This window comes from Mus musculus, chromosome 4 (assembly GCF_000001635.26).
Source record: "Mus musculus strain C57BL/6J chromosome 4, GRCm38.p6 C57BL/6J".
Classification (NCBI taxonomy): domain Eukaryota; kingdom Metazoa; phylum Chordata; class Mammalia; order Rodentia; family Muridae; genus Mus; species Mus musculus.
In genome coordinates this window covers 152472434-152495559 of record NC_000070.6, presented here as the reverse complement: position 1 = coordinate 152495559, position 23126 = coordinate 152472434, and the positions used below count along the sequence as shown (strand labels likewise).

Genomic DNA, 23126 nt, shown 5'->3' with positions numbered 1-23126 from the left:
GGCAGAGCCCTGCTGGGCCGTTAGCCTGTCAGAGCCTCACCTGTGTATTTACACCTGCGCATACTGATGCTATGAACACTGCCCTCCTCCTCTCTCAGCAGTAAAACAAACATTTAAGTTCTCAGGAGAAGCAGTTGGAATTGCCGAGCTTAGAGGTCACCTTGAAACTACTCCACCTGAGCAATGGGACCAGCGGGGGCACGCCAACACCCGGCACACAAAGACCCAGGACACACAAAGACCCAGGATATGCATACCACAAACACCAAGGACACGGGTGTCACACTGCTCAGGCCCTCCTGTCATTGCCACCAATACAACTGCCTTGAGAAAAAAGAAAGAAAAAACAAAAAAACGAGGCTTCCCACCCCGACGGTCCCAGCGTCTCTCATCAGAGAGCCAGCCTCTACCGAGAACGCACTGAAGGACACATCAGGGTGATAAGAACCTACGTGTGTTCTTCTCCAAACATCAATTATCATCCTTCCAGTGCAGAAACCATGCTAAAGAAGCCATGAGGAAGCTGGGAAATCGGCCTTCCACAAGTTCAAGGCTCACGGGCTTTATAAAGGTTGGATCAGGCAGCCATGAAAGATGCTTGCACTGCTCAAAAAAACGAGGAGCAGTCAGGACCGGAGGCAGTGGAGGAAGCGATGGCCTCCTGGGGATGGACACACAAACGCCTGCTCCGCTCTGCTCTGGATCACCTGTGCCTTGGAGCAGCCCTGCCCGCCCCAGCTTCCCAGCTTGCAAAAGGCTCTGGCAAAGTCCCAGGCAGCACTCAGCCGAGCGGCACCCGAAAACAAGCCTCCAAACCGGGGCAATTCAATTAACACGACGAAGCCATACATTCTGAGAAGAAAACTCTGCGTGTCAACTAAGACGGCATGATTAAAGTCTGAGTCAAACCCCTCCGATCCCCTGTGAAGAAAGCCACGGGCAACAGAAGAGCCGGCTCTCACCCCCACTGGGCTACAGCTCCCTGTCACAGGCGCTGGCCAAGGCTCCTCTCTGACGGGATAAACAGATTAATAAATCATCTGTGTTCCTGCCCTGATGCCTTCATCTTCAAAAGCAGACACTGCTTGCCTAGGGGCTGGGTTTCCGTTTCTTGCCGGCAGTGACAGGACTGAACACAGCCCTGACAATGTGTCTCTCAGAAGCTGTACGTGGCATCTCCTACTGACAGCCAAGCCGACCTGTTACCTACGCTCGCCAGAGCAGCAGAGAGCTGAGAAAAATTAAACCAGCATTGTGCACACAAGTAGTTCAAAATCAGCCAGAGCAGCGGCTGGGGTGGTGGCTGGGTGCGTACGAGTGCTTGCTGTGCACAGGAAGACCTGGGTTCCAGTCCCCCAGCGCCTGGGTAACAAGCAGGGAGTGGCGGAACACACCTGTACCAAAGGCTGAGCCTGGCACAGGGGGCGGTGGAGGCAGGGGAGCTTGCTGACTGACTGGGGATGGTGGAGGCAGGGGAGCTTACTGACTGGCCAGCCTGATCAAAAACGCTGCAAGTACCAGAGAATCGGGGAGACAGAGGTGGAGCAGGAAATCCCCCACCTCACCCCCACTTACACCTGCCTGGACACACACACATGTACACACACACACATGTACACACATACACATGTACACACATACACATGTACACATACACACACACACATGTACACACATACACATGTACACACACACATGTATACACATACACCACTCACACACACCGTACACACACACATGTATACACACACATGTACACACACACACCACTCACACCGCACACACACCACTCACACCGCACACACACACATGTACACATACACACAAACACACACACACACACACCCCACACAGGCACACCCCATACATGCACAGCAACAAGCCTTTAATGCAAGACCTTCAGGAGATCAATCCACAAACGCCTCCTGAAGCTTCCCTCCGCCCCAGCCTGGGGCCATCAACACTGACCACCCCGAGCAGGGCCAACTCTGTGGATCCCACTCTCCCCTAAGACATTCGTAGGCTCAGTTTCAAAGCTGGACACTTACCCTACCGGGAAGGTATAACAAGGTATGGTCGGGCCCACACCACCTCACCATAGACCAGAGAACGGCCCAGACCCCACCGGGAGCGGTTCTAAGGCTGAGAGACTCAGGTCTAGGAAGACAATGTGAGATTGCACCCTGGCTGCTCAGGAGTTTATCTCTCCATGATCCGCTCCCATGCATTCTGAAGTGCAGTGGGTGCTCACACAACACCCACCCAGTGAACGCCTCCTGCTTCTGAGTACAGTGGGTGCTCACATGACACCCACCCAGTGAACACCTCCTGCTTCCTGGGCACCTGCTGGACACCACACGGCTTACCCTCAAGGTGCACATCTCTGCATATAATGTGCAGATGAGTTCAAGGTCACAGAGTTGAGTGTCTGTCCTGAGACCCAAGCTTTGGCCCATGTGCCGACCACTACGTACCCAGCACTTAGGCCCAAAGCTGGCCCTCACTTCAGCAGGACAGCAATTCCTTGGCTAACTTACAAAACCAGATAACTGAACCCCATCAGCCCAAAGCAAGGAACACCACAGCACAGAAGCAACCAACTTCAAGGCTCCCCCACCCCCACCCCCACCCCGGTTCCCCAGTGATTGGGGTTCGCTCCTGTAAAACCCGACCTTGGCAACAGCCAATAGACACTGCTTCTGTCAGGCCCTGCCTGAGGCTCATCCTAGGAGTGGGCACTTCTGACCTGGGGGGAGCAGCGCTCCTCCCGCAGGTACACATCAGAAGCTGAGCAGGGGTCACCCTCTATGGAAACAACTCTCTCACAACTGTGCATACATCCCTCACTAGCTGCCCGGGGCTCTCGGGGCAGCACCCTTTCATGCATGGCGGCTCTCGTTACTCTGAGGAATGAGAGCCATCAGGACTCCATGCTCACTGCGCTGGATCTGGAAACATCTCTGTGAAGGGCAGGGGGTCGCCCCGCCACTGTCTCAGCACCTAGGCAAAGAGTCCCCTGCTCTAGGTGGGGCTGACTGTGGAGAGCCGTGGTTAGCCAAGAGAGCGTGCTGAGGAGAGCCGTGTCCACCTTAGAAGAAATGTGGAATGCATATGTGCTGTACTGTGGCCGCCTGGATTGCTTTTTGAAATATATTTTCTGGAGGTTGAATGAATTATTTTTAAAAAGAAGTGAGAGGCGATTCCTCTCCAGCAGGGACGGTCTCGGAGAGCAGACTGGAGGGAACCAGGACCAGAGGCCTGCAAAGTCACTGTTGACCAAGGCACGTCTCTGCTGCCTTTTCTGAGGGTAAAACTGACTGAGGTTCTCAGATGGCATCTCAAGTTCACCCCACCACCTCAGCACACGCCAGTCACATACAGAGCCTGTCTGATACATCAGAACATGCCTTCTACCCACACAGAGACCACATGGCCACCATCGCCCCGAGTATAAGACCCCTGCTACTGGCAGCTCCTAACCTCACAGCAGATCTGCCCAGGCCACTGCTGATGGGGATCCCAGGAACGTACCTCACACCTCTGAGTCACCTCTGAAAGGTGAACTACATCTTAGTCGTGTGTGTCCCCGTGTGTGTGCTGTGTCCGCATGTGTCTGTGTGTGTGTGTGTGTGTGTGTGTGTGTGTGTCTGTGTCCAGAGCTACTAGACAGCCAGCGATCACAACCCAGAGCATTTCAACCTCGTACAACACATGGAGACACACACACCACGCAGAGCAAAGAGAACTTCCCTTCACTTGACTGAACCACAATCTCTGTGTCAGGAGACGGCAGGAAGCTGGCTGGCATGAAGAGATACTGACGGCTGCCACACCAGCTTCATGGCTGGGCCACCACTGGCCTCTGCTGCTTGCAGCGAGCATAGCAGCAAGCTGAGAACTGAGGCAGCACGCTCTCCATTTCAGAGCCACGTTCTCTTCCTTCCCTCCGAACACACAGCCGAAACTGAAGACAAGTCAGGCTGCTGCTGCTGCCTGGCTGAGCTGGCTGACCTGGTGTGGCTCCCACCAGCATGGCTAACCTGCCTCCAGGAACAAGCCCGAACCTCCGTTTTCCTAGGCAAAGGTGTGCCCGGGCTCAGGATGGCGCCTGGCCACCAGGGGGCAGTGAAGTCTAAGTGTCTGAGTTTCTGGGACAACTGAAGCCCAGGGTGACACAATGTCACACCTAGTCAAGGACAGAAACAGTTATCAGTCCTGAGAACTACTGAGTATTCTACAGGGGTCACCTCTGTCACCCCCCAGGATTGTCAATGGAACCCCCACCCCCACCCCCCACCCCCGCTTCCAAACAGACCCTGCAGGTCTGAGTCAGAGTCGCCAGTGGGCATGGGAACACGCTCACAGTAGGGAACACAGCACAGTAGGGCTCATCCAACCCATCTCTAAATACAGAGCTAAGCAAGGGGACAGGAGGGAGGGGGAGGGGTGTGTCAGGCACTCCAGAAACCAAGTGTCTCTGTCTGGCTCCAGAGAAGGTTGCTGGCCTAGAGCACAGGGATGCACAGGTGCACCACGAACACCTCGAGGCCAAGGGCTGCGCGTCCTGGTGGCCAGGGGGAAAGGCTCCTCTCTCCCTGCATCCGCTTTCTCCCCTTTAAAACGAGGACTCAGGATTGCTGCCCTCCACAGAGGAGAAGGATGAGATGAACGTGTGCTCTGAAGCCACGCCTAGACCTCAGCCACCCTCCCCACAGAAGGTGTGTCGTCATAGCCACCAGCACCATTTATCACCAACACTTGTCACGACACAAGGTTTCCCCGGGCCCCTACACATGGGAGAAAGAGAAAATCAAAACAGCCCACTCGTGCCTCCAGAGCTGCTGCCAAGGGCGGCAGGGGGCTGCACCATCCCCCACCTGCTGTAACACCGCCAAGAGACAGAGGGCAAACCTCCTTTACCCGCCCTGCCAAAGGCGCCAGGCCACACACTGCCCAAGCTGAGACGGCCCTCGTGGCACGTCTCGTGGGGTCACGCAGAATCATGACGAGATTTACAACATGGACTCCACTGTCGCTGACACACTGGTCTGGCAGACCTTTCAAGCGCTGGATAACATCATGTCAGACAGATCAGCACTGCAGTTCCCGAGACACAAGTTTTGCCAAGACTTTAATCTTCTGACCCCTGAGGCCATAGCTACCAGTGTTATTCTGGGCAGCCTCAGGATGAGCCACGCCAAGGTGCACAAAACCATACAGCTGGGTGATGGCCAAGGTCAGAGAGCACCACGTTCGCAGCCAGACTGAGGCTCATCCTGGCGACGACGGAAGCAGCCGTGGCAGAAAGGAGCCCTGGCGCCTAAGCGACCAGAACAGCAACTCAAAAGCACCATGGTCACCTCCACTGTCAACCACGGTACCGAATGTCACAAAACCAGGGTTCCTTGTCCTCAGTCACTTCACCTGCTAGAGAAGAAACGGCTCAGAGTCATCAGTGACTGTCACCTGCAGAGTCAAACCTGGGCAGAGTCCTCCTCGCTGTCCCCTGAAGGTCACATGAAACAGCAGGCAGCATGGGGAAGGCCTCTGTGGCCTCTTCAACTCTTAAAGAGCCCAGCGTCACTGAGAAGGCCTGCAGGACACAGCTGCCACCCAGCTCACCACCACCACCACAGCAGCCCCCTCCCACTCCCCCTCCCCCTCACACACTAGCTGTTCATCCTGGTGCCCGGTTCCTTCTCATCCCGTCAGCCCTGGCCTCTCATGGGCTGTGCTCCACAGCCCTGCCTGAAGCAGGCTCCCAAACCTTCTACCTCTTCTGAGGACATTCATAGCTCACAGCCGGTGTCCTGCTCCCACTGTCAATGGGATGGAGACGTTCTCTCCCCCGGCACCAGGCACCTACCTGGGAGCTAGCCTGAGCTAAAGGCAGCCAAGAGGCTCCCTGGGGAACATGGACCCAATCGGTGCCATGCTACTGCCAAGCCTGGGGTGCAGAGGCATCGGTCGGAGTCCACGCTCTGCTGTCTTCCATGTGGGCAGCCATTTTCCTGAGTCTTAGTTTCACCACCTGTGACAGTCGCTCTTGACTGTCATCCTCATAGCGTGAGAGACATGTGGACCATCGAGGCACAGCCCTGGGTGAGTCGGAACAGGACTCGCTACAGTGAGATGTCCCACTGGGGATGCGGGTGATGCTGTCCCACAGACTAAAAAGTCCGGGTGGAAAAAGGACAGGGAGGGTAAGCCCACGAGGATAGGAGTTCTCTCTCTCTCCACCTCCTTTTCGCCGTAAGAGGAGAGGTGTCGCCACACGCCCCTGCCATGATGCGACAGACACTCTACCTCACCACTGAACCAGTCAGCAGAGCCACGTCTGCGAACCTTTCTGCTGTTATTCCCCGGGTATTTTCGTTATGGAGATGAATGCTGACACGACATCAGATGACATCATTAACTTCACTACTCCAAGACCCCAGAGGCTCCCTGAAGGCAGGGGACCTAAGTCCCACATCCCTGCAAATCACATTAAGCACATTCGTTCACCTGGCCGGGTATCTGGCTTCCACGGAAGAGACGGTTTGGAAACAGAGTGTCCCACTACTAAGACAAGCTTGGCGACAGCAGACCTGCTGGTCGAGGCCGTGCCTGAGATGTGTGTGCCGAGGCCCCGCTGCCTGGGCTGGGCTGACAGAACCACCTACCTCATTGAAGGTGATCCTAGGTGGCTGCTTAGAGGGTTGATTGGTGGGCTTCACTGTGGTTTTCCACGTCCTCCCAAAGAAATGTTTGTAGGTGACATCGAAGAGGGTCACTCGCAGATGGCATTCAAGCTCCGACAGCATGTCTAGGATTCCCTAAGGGGACACCAGAGAAGGAGCCCTGAAGAGCCACCCCAGAGCCACTACGAGGACCCTCTGGAGGACACTGGGCCCTCGGAATCTACCCCACATTCAGCTACTGGCAACTCAACTTCCTTGTGACAATAACCTCTCTCCACAGCAACTGGTCTGGGAGGAGATATAAATCATGACGCTCACCTGCCCTGGCCAATCAGAACGCTGAAATGCCCTCAGATGATATAAACTTAACACACAGCCAAAGGCCACCAGAGGCAGGTTGTGTCCGCATGACACGGGCCTGGGGCTGACTGGCAGCCATCCCATTAGCAGATGGAACCAAGATATGGAGGGTCTGAGCCGAGGCTATCTCACAGGAGACCCCGGACTCAACCACGTATGAAGCTGCTGTTGCTGCTGCTGTTGATCTGTTGTTGCTTAATGAACCTGCTCTGGCTTAAGTCTTTCGGGGTGGATTTCTTCATCTCGTGCAGCCAGCTTAAGTCTGTCCCGAGCAGGAATTAAGTCAGCCAATCAGAATTATTCTGGGGTATTAGTACATGAAAATCAGTCCTCTCACGTGGGAGAGACTATGTCTACCAGCCCGGAAGCAAAGCCTCTCCCACAGCCTGTGTTATGTCCAGTTCTTAGGTGAGCGTCCTGTGCCTTCTCTCCTTCATTCATTCATTCAACAAACCTTCCCTTGCCGTCCCCTCTGCTTCTAGTCTGTGCCAGGTGCAGTTCTAGGCCCAGTGACACAAGAGCAAAGAAAGAACGCACCTAAGGGTTTCTGGGAAGGAAGACAGACCATGAAGACATGAGGACCTGGGGACGGGGAGCCAGGGAGAGGGTGCAGCATGACAGCAGGCCCTGAGGCAAGAGAGTCAAGCTTCCCAGGACTAGAGAGGAGTATTCTATTTGTCCCTAAATTACTGTTTTCTCATTTTGTGTATCACTGAACCTCTGGCATTTGGAGACTCCCTGACAAGAGACGTCCCACGTCCTCGCACACAGGCAGATTCTCAGGGCTGGCCACTGTCTCACCTATGAGATCAACTCTAACGGGCAAACCCAACGGAACAGGACTCTGACCTCCCCTGAATGCTCTTCTCCGGTCTCACACAGAACCTTACCATGCCAGGACCAAGACCCAGAAAGCCAGACAACCTCTCTACCATTGGGATCGATTTCGTTACACAAGCCGGGCTAGTCCTCAGCCGCTCAGCCTGCCCGGCCCATCACTGCCTACAAAAACCACCCAACCCTTCCCTGGGACACTGGGCCTCCCTGGGGCCCAGCATGGACCTCCATGCCAGGGTCTGCCCACTCTTAGCAGCTGCTGAGAACCCTTCTCAATGGACGCCACCTCCTGTCCGCAGCCAAATCCTAGGAGCGTCTATACCATGGAGCCTGTGGAACGGCAGCAGGCCGAGCGGGGAGAGGCCGGATCAGGGGCTGAGGTGCACACAAGAGCAGAGCTGGCAGGCCTTGTGGAGCCCCAGGACAGGCTGTGCTCATGGTCCACCAGAGCGAGCAGCCAGGGGAAGAAAGGCCAGCACCCACTCACTCACTCGCTCCAGCTGAAATGGCGATCCGGTGTGGGATCTGAAGAACTGTCACGGGAAGGGGACAAGAGCTGGAAATGGGTAGACAGAGAGCAGTGCTTCCATACGGGCAGGAAAAGCCACAGGGCAAGTCACTAGCTGGTGGGAAGGGGACAATTCAGGATTGGTGCTGGTGGCCTGGGCTACATGACAGTGCCCTGTCTCAGGGGTGGCTGGGATGCTGACGAAGCTGCATTCAGCCATGGGAACGGCAGTGTCCCTTGTAATCATGTATGTGACCTGCCCCTCATCTTCTCTGAACCCTGCTATGAGACACTAACCTGCGTGGGCACACTCTTCCCTATGCAGACATAGTTTACCTTCTCCTGCCAGCTTCCATCTTACCCATGTCCTTACGTCTCGTCTAATCCACTACTATAAACAACGCATGGTGTCACCTTAAATACTAACTTCTGACGTGACTTTGGTTTTGTTTTTGTTTTTGTTTTTTCCATTTTTTATTAGGTATTTAGCTCATATACATTTCCAATGCTATACCAAAAGTCCCCCCTACCCACCCACCCCCACTCCCCTACCCACCCACTCCCCCTTTTTGGCCCTGGCGTTCCCCTGTACTGGGGCATATAAAGTTTGCGTGTCCAATGGGCCTCTCTTTCCAGTGATGGCCGACTAGGCCATCTTTTGATACATATGCAGCTCTGACGTGACTTTGAATCAGGAATTCCATCCACAGGAATTGTTCTATACATATATGCATATATTAAAAAACAATGTAAAAACAGTCAGGCATGATGGCTTAAATCTGTAATCCCTCAAACTTACTACTCAAGGGGTTGAGGCAGGAGGATCTTAAGTCTTAGGCTAGCCTGGGCTACAAAGTAATGTCTTGTCTCAAAAAGGAATGGGAACCCAGCACAGGGGCACACACCTTAAATCCCAACATTTGGGAGGCAGACTCAGGCAGATCTCTGTGTTCATGGCCAGCCTGGTCTACAGAGTAAGTAACAGGCCAGCTGGGGCTACATGGTGATACTCTGTTTCAAAGTAAAAAAGTTCCTCATGTAATATGAATAATCTTTAAGACATGTTCCTAAAATCATTTTTAAGCAAGGTACAGAACAAATGTGTGTGTGTGTGTGTGTGTGTGTGTGTGTGTGTGTGTGTGAGAGAGAGAGAGAAAGAGAGAGAGAGAGAGAGAGAGAGTATATGTGTACGTGTGTATATGTGTATGCATGGTTACATGTATGTTTGTGTGCATGTGTGTGCGTGTGAGTGTGTATGTGTATGTGTGTGTAATCATTTATATTTAGAGAAATAAAATGAGCCAGGTGTGTGTGTGTGTCTCAACATTCACAAACCTGAAGCAAGAGATCAGGTTCACTAAGAGGCCACTCAGGGCCACACAGTGAGATCCTGGCTCAATAACAACAACAACAGAAGCCAGAGACAGCTCAGTGGTTAAGTGCGCTTGCTGCTCTCAGAGGCCCAGCACCCACAGCAGGTGCCTCCCAAGTGCCCGTGACTCCACTTCCAGGAGATTTGACCCCTCAGCTTGCCTCCACAGCACTGTACACAAATGATGTACATAACCTCATACAGACACACAGAAATAGTAAATCCTTGGGAATAATATATAAATAGTAAAATACATGTAGGTATATTTATTATATTGTTTAGAATTTGTGCAGGGTTGTACAAGAGGCAGACAATCCTGGTGGCATCTGAGAAAGGACATTCTGTGGGGAGGGGACCTGTCCTCATGAAGTCTCTAGGAGAAAAAAGGCTGCCAGTGGCCTCGTGATCTCCCAGATAGGAGGCAGCAGTCCAGGGAAATAAGTGGCCCCCAGCAGCTGGCTTGCCTCTTGCAGGTTCTGTCAGCTTCTGTGAAATGGGGGTGGGGGGTGGGGTGTGATCTTGCAGCCCCCTCCTCACAGGGCTGAGGGTGAGCCCTCCACATGAACAGCTAAGAGGTTCAGCTAAGGTACAGCAAATCTTGGTCCCTAAGCTCTAACAAACCCCAGGGGACATCCATCCGAGGGCTTGTCACTGCACACTGCTGACAACTAGAAACTGAATGTGCATGAATCCTACACCATCGGTGGCAGACAGTGGGCCTGCCAACCAACGTCTGTAAGAAACACCGCACGCCCACTGGCAGGGCTGGCTCCTTCTGGACATCCCTGCAGGCCAGTGGGCTTCAGAAGGACACGGTCCACATGAATGCTCTTTGAGTGGCTGCACAGTCTCACTAGCTCACACAGGCTTCCTGGATGCAGAGATATAGGCGGAGGCCTTGGGATTCAATCGTCTGGGGACGTCCAAGCACAAGGGCTTCCCACAGCCCATGGACAAAGCTACTGAGATACCCAGAGAACAGTAAAGGAGGGCCACGCGGGGCATCCTCCTACACATCAGCTCAGAACAACCCAGAATCACCACCTGTGATTCTACACTGTAGTACTGTGGGTGGAAATGCTGATGCAAGGCCCAGGTGCTGACCAAGTGGCCGAACCCCAGGTTCTCTGTCCCCAGAGTCCCGCCAAGCCTAAGGTAACTAACGGGGACAGCAGTGAGACTTACAGAGATAAGTGGAAATCAATGTTAGAAGCCTCTTTTCCACGACAGCGTTTGACAGTCAACGGAAATCCCATTACCTGCTTAATGAGTGGCCCGTCAAGCCACTTCAGGATGCACTGGAATGCCGTGGACTCCTTCCCAAGCTGCCTCGCTCTCTGTGGGTGGGGAGGGACCAGTGTGTTCTGGGTGAAGGCTCTGTGCCAGTCACCCATGCTGCCCGTCCAACCTCACGTGGGCCTCCACCACTCCTGGCACCATCTGTGGTGAAATGAAGGCAAGAGTTGTCAGCCCAGTGCTCACCTGACTCTAGAAGTTTCCCAGGGAGGGGACCCTCAAACCCAGAAACCCACCCTTGGCAACCCAGTCCTGCGAGTCCCGGTGCAGCTGGCTGCGGCGTTGCTGACCTGAAGTGATGCTGCCAAGGAAAAAAGGCCAGTCAGGCACTTAAGAATGGAGACAGGCGGGGCTCCTTCAAACGGCTGTGCAAAGCCAGGGGTGGGTGGCAGGTGAAACCCAATCCCCAAAACCTTTAGTGGGTTTGAGCTCCTGGGACTGAGAGACCAACCTCAGCCTCTACTGGTCTACACTGAGGGAAATGTGAGACTGGGAGCAGGCACTGCCCAAGGCAACCTTGGGTCGCACACAGAAACAAAACAAAGAAGCAGCCACAGGATGACTGTCACTGCTGGAGCCCTGCGGCCAGTCACCCAGGAGGGCTGGGCTGTGTGGCAAGGTCTCTTGTTGCCAAGAGTCAGCATTACCGGCTTCCTATGACTTTAGCCATCAGATGTCATTCAACCCTGTCCAGCCAGACAGGGTCACCACCATCCTGAGCTGCTTCAGCTAACAGATGGCGATGAGAGGCCAATTCTAGGAGCAGGGATGCCATGTGGGAAAAGAGCTATGGGTGCAGCCTGTTAAGAGTGGCGGTTCCATAACACAGTGGTCGATCCCTAACACGGTGGCCATTCCCTAACACAGTGGCTGTTCCCTAACACCTCCACTGCTCTCAGCATTTCCATCCTGGTGACATCTGTGTTGGTGGGACACAGTCCACAGTGAGCAGCCTTGAGAGCTCTGTGGGTCCCTGTCAAGTCTGTCACTACACGGTGGAAATAGCAGGGAAGGTCCTTGGCAGAGGCAGGGACACCATTCATCTGGACCGCTGGGTACACGAGATGAGCCTGTGATGAGAAACTCGGGGTTAAGCGCTTCCACATCTGCTGCAAGTCATGAGGCGCCAGGCATCCCAGGGGAAAGCCTGCTACAGTCACTGCCCACCCTGACCAGCCTGCTTTTCCATTCAATGAAGGAACGTCTGAGGCAGCCCGGGTTTCAGCTGACACCTTCTCAAACACAACAAAGTGACCCAGTCACTTTGATGAAAAAGTAAAACTAAAGAGTTTTCTTTTCTTTCTTTTTCCTTTCCTTTCTTTCTTTCCTTTTCTTTTTTTACTTTTTTATTGATCCTTTGTGAATTTCACATCATGTACCCCAATCCCACTTAGTCTCCCCATCTCCCCATCTCTGTCCTCCACCCTTGCAGGCTCCCTATAGAAGCTGTGCGCGTTGTGTCCCACGACATATCCTTACTCCAAACGGCTTCACTTGCACTTTGCAGTGAGTCACTGGCGCAGCTTGAGACTGCTGGCTTCTCGGATGTCCCGTTGTCGCCCCGGTCACTGAGGTCCTGCAGCTTTGGTTCTGCAGGACCTGCCCCTTCACGTTTGCCAGCTCGCCTGCACTTTGACGGTGACGGGGTGGGACCAGCTCGCCCACGCTCTGGGTGGCTCAGTGGAGTCCACTGCATCTAGCTCTACTGTGATGCTCGGGTGAGGGCTGCTCTCCCAAGTGCTGCAGCCAGAGAGGGGCAGGGCCAGCTCTGCTCTATTCTGGGACATCTATGTAGACCCAGGCGACAGCCCAGATCAGAGCTGTCCAAATTGTGGTACATGGGCTGTTGTAGGGCTGTGGACAGATCTGAGTTGGAGACATCTGTGTCCCCCACCTCCAACCTGACTGGGTCCTACTTCAGGACCTTCCCTGTGAACAGGACAGGATGGATGCCACAGCCACAGGACAGGATGGACAGGGGTGTACGCTTATATCCATAAATTCACGGACAGCCTGTGAAACTCATGCGCCCGAACAGTCCAACTGGCCAATACCCAGTGACCGCAGAAGTTCAAAACCCTGAGGCGAGAGCTGGCGCGTAGTCAGCCTATCGGTGGACAGACTCCACTGTAAAACGGACTGTGAGAAAACGCCCATACAGCGCTTGCCTAGTGTGCACACACCCTGCACCGTGTGAGCTAGGCAGAGCTACACACACACCTGTAATACCAGCAGCGGGGAGACAGCAGGAGGATTAGGGCAAGTTCAAGGCCAGCCTGGTCTATGGCCAGTCCAAAAACAACTTCTGCTATCGATAGGAGGGTACCATCCGAGAACACCCACCATTGGGCCCTCCTCTTCCCCAGTGGGCCTGGATTTCCCACAAAGGCTTCTACCAAGCAAGACAGCAGACGAAGGAGGCACAGAAGCTCGCAGAACAAACTGTCTTTTGCTAAGTCCGTGAAAACATTGCCATAAGCACAAAGCCATTTCAAAGGGATTTTTTTGGTTTTTGTTTTGTTTTGTTTTTCTTGTTTTGTTTTGTTTTGTTTTGGGGGTTTTGTTTTGGTATTATCCCATAATCAGGTTTACTCGAGCCACTTTAAAATTAACTAGTGTTTCGATGCTTCTGGGGTCTGACTTCTCGTAGAGTGAACATGAACAGACAGAAATCACATACACTAAAGTCTGTCAGAGCCTCATGAAAATCTAAAGGTAAAATGTGAAGGGCCATTCTCGGGGTCATCCCTCCATGCTCACAAAGGTTGTGAGAAAGGAAAAGGACAAGGCTGTCAGCCCCACCCACCCCCACCCAGCCCCACCTCAGGTTTCCTGTCACCCAGCCCCACCCACCTCAGGTTCCCTGGCTATGTCCCACTCTCTCCTGGAACACGCCCACAAACCAGGCAACCCCTCAGTGGTCCCAAGCCACAGTCTCCATGTGGGTGTGACAGGCTACCGGGATGCCCTGCTTTCCCTGTAAGTTGTGAAAGGACTCAATTCCATGCATCCAATTGGGGGTGGATTCCACCCCCAATCCAGCCAGAGGGAGGCCTGCAGTGGCTGTTCAAAGGGAAACAAATGATTCCCCCACATAGCACTACAGGCGAACTTTCCCCTGGGAGACTCGGCCTGGACTGGCACTCCTGCCCAAGACCAGCCCAGAATCCCAGGAGACACTCAGCTACCACAGGGGAGCCCTGGTGCGGAAGCAGTCCCAGGGAGACTGTCCTGCCCCTTGCTCAGTCAGATTTCCTGGCAAGCTGAATAACACTCTCTAACATTCCCATTCCAATCCCAGGAGCCTGGGGACATGTGACTTTTCATGTCAAACAGGATTCTGCACAGGACTGAGGCAGCTGTGCAGGACCATCCAGAGAGCCTGGTACATGCACACATCCCTGTGAGAGACAGGTGAGAAGGCTTGGAAAGAACCGAGGACCGCAGTGTATGCCACAGTCTCTAGAGGGAAGAAAAGCCAAGGGATACAGGAGCCTCCACCGGCTAGAAATGACACCCTCAGCTGGGGCCCCCGAGGGCCCACCCTGTCCACACCTTGATGTCCACAGTGAGATGCACTTTGGATGCCTGCCTGGTGGTCAGAACTGGAAAAGAACCACTGATGGCATCTGGTGACAACAGTCATGGGAAGTTCGCAGAATAGCTCACTAGTGAAAGAGGTGTGGCCAACCCTCCCTCCATGGCCGCCTCCTACTGGAGGTGAGCGGCTCCTGGACGGCCCTGGGTCCAACCCTGCAGGTTCACAGCCCCCGTGTTTCTGCTGGTCACGGTGCTTGAGGCCTATCTGGTGGTGACTGCTCCCTGGCCAGCTCCTGGAGGAAGCAGACTGTCTCTCCTACGGCCTTGGCAGCCATTCCACAGGGAAACTTAAGGAAAATCACATAACCAAATGGTGCTGCAGTGGAGGGAGCCTGCTGCTCTTTTTTCCTGGATAGATGCTAGTCACTCACTGCTCTCCAGACGAAATGGGCACAGACTCGTCCAGAACCTGGTACCTGAGACCATGGTAAGCATTACTGGTGAGGAGGGCCCTCCAGACACAAGCCCTCACACAGCCCCTGGCCCTCCTCAGATCAACTTCCTCACCCCACAAGCCTTGAAAAGCACTCATGCACCAGCATGCCCTCCAGGGTCTGCCTGACCCTCGCTGACTCTACTTACTGCCTGTCAGGTTCATACAGGAGACCTGAGGACCACCCTCCCCTCCCCACCAGCTCCTCCCCCACCCCACACTCGCGCCCTCTATAGAAACAGTCAATGCACCCCTGGGAGACTCTGAACTCCCTGAGTCAGCATTAGTCCTTGGCGAGACTCAGTCCGCAACAGAAAGAATTAAGACCACTCTGGCAGAAAGGATAGTCTAAAGAGATACTTTGTAACCCTAAAGAAGTAAAATTTCCCCAGGAATCCCAGGCAGCGGGGAGAGACAGAGGAGGAACTTGCCTCTGGAAAGAGAACAGACACCGTGCCTTTTCAGGCCATCTTGGTGGAGAGAGGAGAGCAGAGACAAGGATGGTTGAGTGATGGACTGGACCATGCCCTGGCCAGGACTGCTTAGTTTACATCCTCTCTGACCTGTTTATGCCTAAGAGGGACCCGTTTATCTTCCTCCTCCCAATATGGCCACACTGAATAAATCTTTCTCCACTTTTCATGACTATCTGTCTCTTTAACCAGTTTACTGAAGACGTAAGTGTAAGAGATCAGTATCGGCTCGGGACCCCAGGACCACGTCCTCAGCACAAAGGAGATGTATTTGCCTCAGCTGAACAGGGAGTGGGGGAACAAGACACAAAGACAGGAGATGGAGGATGAGGGAGAAGGGGAAGGGAACAAGAGAGAGGGAAGAGGGGTATTTGTCCCCAAGGACAAAGGACTGCCTCTGGATAGAGAGAAGACAGACATGGCCCAGAGGAAAAATGGCGGTTTATAAAGGAAAAATGGGAAACTCTGTGTTAGGATGAGGTGTTCAATTTTAATTTTAATTGGGTGTATTCATCAGGTGAGCCAAAGGGGGCTTTTAATTACTGAAGTTCAAATACTTTGAAAGCTGAACCTTGGTGGTCAGCCTCGGGAAGAAGCGGGCAAGTAAGGGAATGGCCCTTGGGGGCTAGCTTTAGGAAAGCAATCTAACAGTTTTTAGCAAGGCAGAGGGATGAGGCAGCGTCAGTACCTCCCACCTTACATACGTGGAGACTGGCTCAGACAGGGGAGTTCACAGCTGATACTGACTAGCCTACACCCGTGCCACAGTCCTCCTCCCACTCAGGAAGCCAGGGGATGTCTAGAAGAGGGCAGTGAGCGAGTCCTGCTGGAGATGCCCAACGATGAGGCCAATTCTGTCTCAGCTTCTATGCAGATCCTCACCTCCCCTGCCTGCTTCCAATTGGCCAGACTAGAGCCTTGATGGAGTCTTAGATTCTTCGTTTCTACAGGCCTACTCAGTAAAGGTTTGCCAACACCTGATGTATTCCAGAGGCAAAATGTCATCGCCAACAACAACACTAATTGGTGTGGTGTGGGGGGAGGGTGCATCGCACAGTATGGATCATAACCAAGACACATTTGGTAGTGGGGAAGGGGAGCGACAGGTCAGATCCACACGGAAGGACGGTCAGATGACCCAGAGAGGCTGAAATTCCACAAATTGTGGTGCCAAGCTCAGTGAAGCCTCGTCCCCAGAAATGAAGACCTGAGATTTACCCAATCTAGGGGTGGGGTTATGATGGAGAGCTGACCTGAGAGTCTGATTAAGGGATGCCCTCATTCAACCCTCTGCTATGGAACTAAAGACATGGTCTTTACCAAAGTGGACAGTCTCGCAGATGCCTGGATACAAACACCAGAGCGAGATAGAGCTAGGGCAGTTTGGAACACAAGGCAGAATTACGGCGCGTGGGCACTGTATGGCTGAGCTGCAATGAGACCAGGATTGGGACAGAGAAAACTTGCCCATTCCCTAAACCCACAAAGCCAACTTCAATGCAAACTTCCACGTGAGCCGCGAGAGCATCTCCCCCTAACAAGGCAGGACTAGACATACTGAGAATCCGGACAGCAGTGTGGGTTGGAATTCCAAGCAGTGGAGAAGGCCAACCCTGCGCCCCAGTGGCTGGACATGGACTGAGCCAGGGGCCTCACAGTGCATCGAGGGTCGCAGGGATCTGAGCGAGTTGCATGGCCTAAGGCTGGGATAGAGGCGGGCACACCAGACGGTGGGCATCTTCAAGGCTCTGGCGAGCGTACAGTATCCATTTCGACCCCGGACCGCAGCGCGCACCGGCTCAGAAGGCAGAGAACTAACTGAAGAAGACCCAGCAGCCCAACATCAGCTGGCAACCGGGATGCACCAATGGCGATGCGAGGGGGAGAAGATGCAACCCACGCAAGTCAGGCCCGGTCCTGTGCCCCGTGCGGTGCCTTGCAAACCCCAGGTTGTCCGTAAGAATCAATATGCAGCCCCACCCAGGACCCTGAGGCCTCTTCGAGGCTCTGCTGCCACCCGCGACTCCAACACACGCTGACTTCCCCCGCACTTGGTTCAGTCCTTGCTGGCGCGTTACCTAGGAGACGGGCACCGGATCCACGCTACCGAACACGTCCCGCACCGTGGATCCAGCGATCGGGCTGCCGGTGCCCAGCGGAACCCGAGGAGTCGTGGGTCCAGTGCTGACCGAGGGGGTCACCCAATCCACCGCCACCCACGCGTGGAGCCCGGGCCTGAGGGATACCGCTCACTCAGCACAGAACCCGCCCCACGTCACTTTTGCGTCAAGGCCGCGCGGCCAATGAGAACCCGAGTCCAAGGATTCTGACTCTGCGCGCGCCCGCCAATCCACGCATCGGCGGGAGCTGCATGATTTGCATGGACTGCCTTGGCCATTGCCAATGAGACTGTGACTGGCGTGAAGCATAGCCAATAATAGGCTGCTAGGGGCGTGGCCGAGGGAGTCCCACGAGGTAAAGATGCTGCGGGCGGAACCTGCCGGAGCGAGCGGGATTCGGGGGTGCTAAAGTCGCAAGGGCAGGGCAGGAAGGAAGATCCGGAACGGGGCGTGGGATCCGGAGCTGGAGGCCCCCAGGTGAGTGCAGCCGGGAGACCCCGGCGGGCACCTGCGAGGCTGCGCTGTCGCGGCCACCGCGGTCCCCTTCCAATCTCCTCTTCCCTGGCCCCTCATCCCTGCCCCCGCTGTCGTTCTCACCTCCTCTCCAACCTCCTCATCTCCTTCTCCACAGTCTCCCTGCCCCCACCCCACCCTCTCTGCTTCCCTGTCATTCTAACCCCACCTTTCGGTCGACATCCCGGACCCCTACCCCAAACTTCAATCCCTGGCTCTCTACCCCTTCCAGCCCTGCATCCTCGCCTCGCCCTTGCCTCCCTGCTTCCCATCCTCTCTCAGCCTCTAAGCGCCCCTTAGTAGCTGTCTTCTTTCATCTCCCTCCTTGTTGCTCCTCCAGACGCATCCTTCGTCCTTGCTACCTGCCCTGTGTCCCTCTCGCCTTGACCCAGCTTCCCACCCATTCTGCTCTCGGGCCCCTTCCATGCCTGCCACCACTACCGCACCGCACCGCAGTCTATTTTGCGGTGCTCCCCGGCACCTTGACACCCGTTGCAGCTGTACCTGGTTCCCCCCCCGCTGTCCCTGTCTCTTCACCTCTACCCTCATCCTCAGCTTCTCCCCCTGTGCCCAGGCCCTGGCACTAAGCACTTCCCCACTTCCCTACCTGCTGCTGCTTCTGCTGCAGGATGCAGAGCGCGCTCCGCTGCTGCACTGCTGCCTGCTGCAGTATCTGCAGCAAGATGTACCTGCCCACCTGCCCTCCCTCCTGACTGACGTACCCTGCTTGCTTCTCCTGGCATTTGTCCTGGGGTCTCCCGCAGCATGCCTGGGGCACCCTGGGGTGCTCCAAGTGGGAAGCCTTCCAGCACCCCTTGCTGCCTGCCTACGGGGCTTCCATCTCCCTCCTCACCCATCCCCCACTTACTGTTCACTCTCACTGTGTGATTCAGCGTTTTTTTTTTTCTTTCCTTTGGAGTTGGTAACTTTCTTTGCTTACTGGTGTGAAAGAGATCTGTCTTAAAGGCAGGTGGTCTGGATGTGAGGGTTACATCAGAACCAGACTTGAGCTGCCTGGTTGGAAGAGGGGCAGGAGCCAGGGACCCACTAGTTAGGGGGTGGGGTGTGCCTCTTGCTCCATTTCACTTGTCTGCCCTGTGTTGAACCACATCCAAGGGAAGATGACATTAAGTAATAGCTCTTGGAGAGATGGACTATTAGCATTTATGGAAATTAATACATCTACATCGAAGACAGGAACACCAAGTTCAGTCCACAGCTGTCCCACTATCTGTCGCCTCAGGGTTTCTTCTCTCTTTGCAGTTTCTCCTCCCCCTCAGAAACTCCAGCCCCCAACTCTCCCTTCAGTGCCAAGAACAAACTGCACCCAGGCCCAGCATTGCAGGGTTTGGGGACCTGGGTGCGTGAAGAGTCCCATCGATCCACCTGCTTCGTACTTGGCCGACGTGTGCTCTGCAGAGCCCAGGCCACTGTGTACTACTGGGGTCCTGGCCTTGTGCTTTCTTTCCCAGCTTGGGGTCCTCAAAGAACCCTTGACCCCAAGGGTCAGTCAGGTCCAGCCTGCAGCCTCGCCAAGGGAAGTTGTCCAAGTCCACATAAGCCTTGATGGTACTTAAAGTGATGGGCTAGAACAGCCCTGTCTCCAAGGGGAGATTCCCTTTAAAACAGAGATTCGCCCCTTTTGCCTGTATGCTACATCAGCCGACAAATTCCTTGTGAGTACCAGTCAGGATCTGGGGAGAGCCAGACAGCAGGCAGAGAGAGGGGTGTCACTGGAAAAACTTGAAGCCCCTTTCATGTTTCTTGGGTCCGAAATCTTTTGAGTATGGATGTAGAGCCTAGGTGAGGGGTGCGTCTGTAGAGCCAGCCACCTGCAGGAGATCGTGGGCTGTGACACTCAGGCCATGTGTGCTGGAGAGCCACGGGACAAGAGTTCTGTGGACGGCCAACTCAGTGTCCTACCCAGGGGCCGCTTCTCTGTCTTTTTCAGTTCTCATTCACCTCAAGTGATTGGGAGGAAATATGCTGATGTGGTGGTTTCTGGGAAAGGCCAGGAGGGAGGTCCCCTTGCCTTGTGTTTGGGGAATGTGTTTCAATTTCGAGGATGCTGGCCAGAAGGAACGCGGGTTTGAGCCTTGGTTAAATCCTAAGTAGTCTTTAACCAGAGCCAGTGTGTTTTCCTAGAGCGGAGTCAGGAGATAGAAGAGCAGCTGCTACAGGGAACATTTAGGAAAGGTTGACTCGGAGTGTCCAGACCAAAAATGCCACACCTCCCACTATCATCTCTCCCTGCAACCAGGAAGTCTCTCTGACCTTGTAGGGATGAAGTCTCTAAAGTACAAGAGTCTGGACCACCCAGCAGCCAGCCAACTCCTGCCCCAGAGGTCAAAGACTCCTTTTCTTCAAGGTCAACAGAGGCAGTGACCAAGTAGCACAGGCCACATGCTTGAAACATACTTGAGCCCAGTTCACTTCATGGCTGTCCAAGGTGGAGGAAACTTGTACCCCAGTCACCCGATGGCTGCCCTGTGGGAAGGCCACTGGTGAGAGGTCACTAACCACAACAAATTCTCAGGGACTCCAGGCAGTATGACCTGGCAAGCTCCCAGCACTGTTTTTTCATGACCGTGTGTTTCAAGGGGTAGACATGAAGTCAGGGCTCTGAGTGCAGTTGGGTGGGGGAGTCCTCACTGGAATTGGACAGCTGACCTTCACCTCGGGGTCTTGGGAATAACTGTATGGAATAGGCTTGTTGACCTACAGGGGAAATCGAGGCATAGATTGGCAAGGAGACAGACTCTTCCCAGCTAATAAAGAATCGCCTTCTGTCAGGATTGGGTGGCAAAAACCCACTCCATGATCCTGCCACGTTCCAACGAATGCCAAAACCCTCACCTCTGTGAGATGACTCTCCTCAGATTTCCCTGAGGTCCAAGGTCCCAAGAGAGATGGTACTTGTGCTGGGTCTGACTTATCAAGAGTTAAGTCCTTGGCACCACTGGGGTGAGCTCATTTGGTTCGTTGAGGAAGCAAAAAAGAACCAGACCCTCGCCAGGATCAGGTGGAAACTCATATGGCCCCCGTCCCTCTTCTGAGACTTGGCTCATGGTTTTCCCTTTGGCTGAGAGTCTCCCAGCCAAGGTGGTCTGAGCAGCCTCCAGGTCTTGGTATCCTCCATCTAGTGCGGGAGAGCTCAAGGGCTGGCACTCAGAACACACTGCTCACCCTGTGTCCTGCACCAAGATGTCACAATTTCTGAACTCATCACCTTACTGAAGAGGGTCTTAGCAGACTTTCTCCTGCTCCACCAGTTGATGTTGGTTTAACCCCCAGAGGCCTGAGGGTAGCTCTGTGGGGTTGTGACTGTCTTATCCCGTTTGAGAACATGTCTCTCTTGAACTTCCTCCATATACATAGCCCATCCTCTCTTTCCGACGTACAGGAACCTGCAGGCTTGCTAGTTTCAGATACGTAGGATTGGGAAAGGGGAGAATAGGAAGAAAGAGTGGAGGCCACCCCCTCACTTCCCACCCTTTATCCAGCTCCGGCTAGGATGGGTTTCCTGACTATGCTCTCCCTGGGCAGTGAAGATCCATCACCCAACCCAGAGGCTGCAACATCTGGGTGAAGAGACACATCTTGGTCTGTTTCCAGTTGCTATGAGAGGATGCCTGCAACTAGGTAATTTACAAAGAATAGAGGTTTGGCAGTTGCCTGCAGATTCAATGATGAACATCCTACTTTCTGAATTCTAACTCCAAAAGTTCGATTCTTTCCCCACCTTCTTTGTCCTTTGGCTGAACGGTGACCCAAACATTGTCCTGACACCTGGGACAGGTTCTCCCTCCCTCCCTCCCTCCCTCCCTCCCTCCCTCTCCAGTTACCCTTCCACTCCCAGGCAGCAGCTCACAGACAGCTATTGCTGAGCCCCCTGCTTGCTCCCCTCTACCTCAGAAAACCTGTCTTTCCGTCCTTGCTCCATCTTTCTCCTCCTGGCACCTGCTGAGCTCTCCAGTCTGCCTCCCCTGTTTTGTCTTTCGAACCCCCCCACACCCCCGCAAAAATTATCCCCATTCAGTCCGTGAAAAGAAATTAAACAGAGACAATAATAAATTGAATGAAATTAAAGAAAAGAAACCATGCAAGCTTACTTGCTCAGAGTCCGAGAGCATGGCTCTTCATTTGGTGAAAAGCCACATCGCACCACAAGGCAAGCAAGCCTATGTTGGCTCTGGGGTCTCTCCCCCTTCATAGAGCTGCCACCAGCCCTGTCATGGGGGCCTGCCCCAATGTCATCATCTTACCTGACTGCCTTGCAACAACCCCACCTCCAGAAACCATCACCATAGGCATTAAAGTTTGTGTAGCAATGTCTCCCACTGACTCGAGTTTTCAACACATTTGCCCAGCTGGGAGCTTTAAGAGACAGGGAGTAGTGGGCAGAAATGGGTTACTAGGGAGTAGGTCTTTGAAAGCACAGCCCAAGCACTGGTTCCTGTGTCTACTCTGTAAGTTGCAGCTACCACAAACTCACCTTACCATGGACTCTGCCGCCCCTTCCCAGCCGTGATGGACTGGGACACTCTAGACTGCGAGCCAAAATAAGTCTCTCTTTCAATAAGTTGGGTTTACCGGGTGTTATAGTCGTGAGAAGGTGAGGTCTGAAGACACCAGCAACTCTCTTTCTTGGATCTTTCCAGTGAGTGAGCCACTTCTTGGCCTCACCATTATTGTGATCTTAACCTCAGAGTCCCACTGAGTTCAGCCTCTGGCTCTCTTCCCATGTTAGTTCATCCATCTCCCTTCATCTGGCATAGTAGAACAACCCTCAAGAGCACACCCAGCACACCCCTGGCACAGAGAACCCTCAGTCGATATCAGCACCTCAGGCCAAGTCTGAACCCCCCAGCAGCTCAGGTCGTAAGAACAGAAGAGCGGAGGCGTCCAGGCCTGAGACAGAGCCCAGCAGA

The 23126-nt window shown here is 54.1% G+C and overlaps 2 protein-coding genes across 17 annotated transcripts in view; one reads left to right on the top strand and one right to left on the bottom strand.

Moving 5' to 3' along the window:
* Nucleotides 1-18854, bottom strand: part of Nphp4 (nephronophthisis 4 (juvenile) homolog (human)) — an 86479-nt gene extending 67625 nt beyond the window's left edge. For 2 of the 11 annotated variants that reach the window (XR_001784146.2, XM_006538867.3), the window contains exons 1-3: nucleotides 17641-17881; nucleotides 11020-11200; nucleotides 6666-6818 (exon numbers count right to left, since the gene is read on the bottom strand). Coding sequence is in view for 10 of the 11 variants with exons in the window: in XM_006538867.3 (XP_006538930.1) it covers nucleotides 6666-6818; nucleotides 11020-11154 (288 nt within the window). In the remaining variant the exon portion in view is untranslated. The other 9 variants (XM_006538869.2, XM_006538868.4, NM_001355738.1 and 6 more) reach the window with 9 other exon arrangements.
* The window catches only part of Kcnab2 (potassium voltage-gated channel, shaker-related subfamily, beta member 2), an 86806-nt gene continuing 81690 nt past the window's right edge, over nucleotides 18011-23126 (top strand). For 3 of the 6 annotated variants that reach the window (NM_001252654.2, NM_010598.4, NM_001355173.1), the window contains exon 1: nucleotides 18011-18159. The gene's annotated coding sequence lies outside the window, so the exon portion shown is untranslated. Of the gene's footprint in view, nucleotides 18160-21698; nucleotides 21838-23126 lie in introns of all 6 variants that reach the window. The other 3 variants (XM_030253266.1, XM_011250199.3, XM_006538586.4) reach the window with 2 other exon arrangements.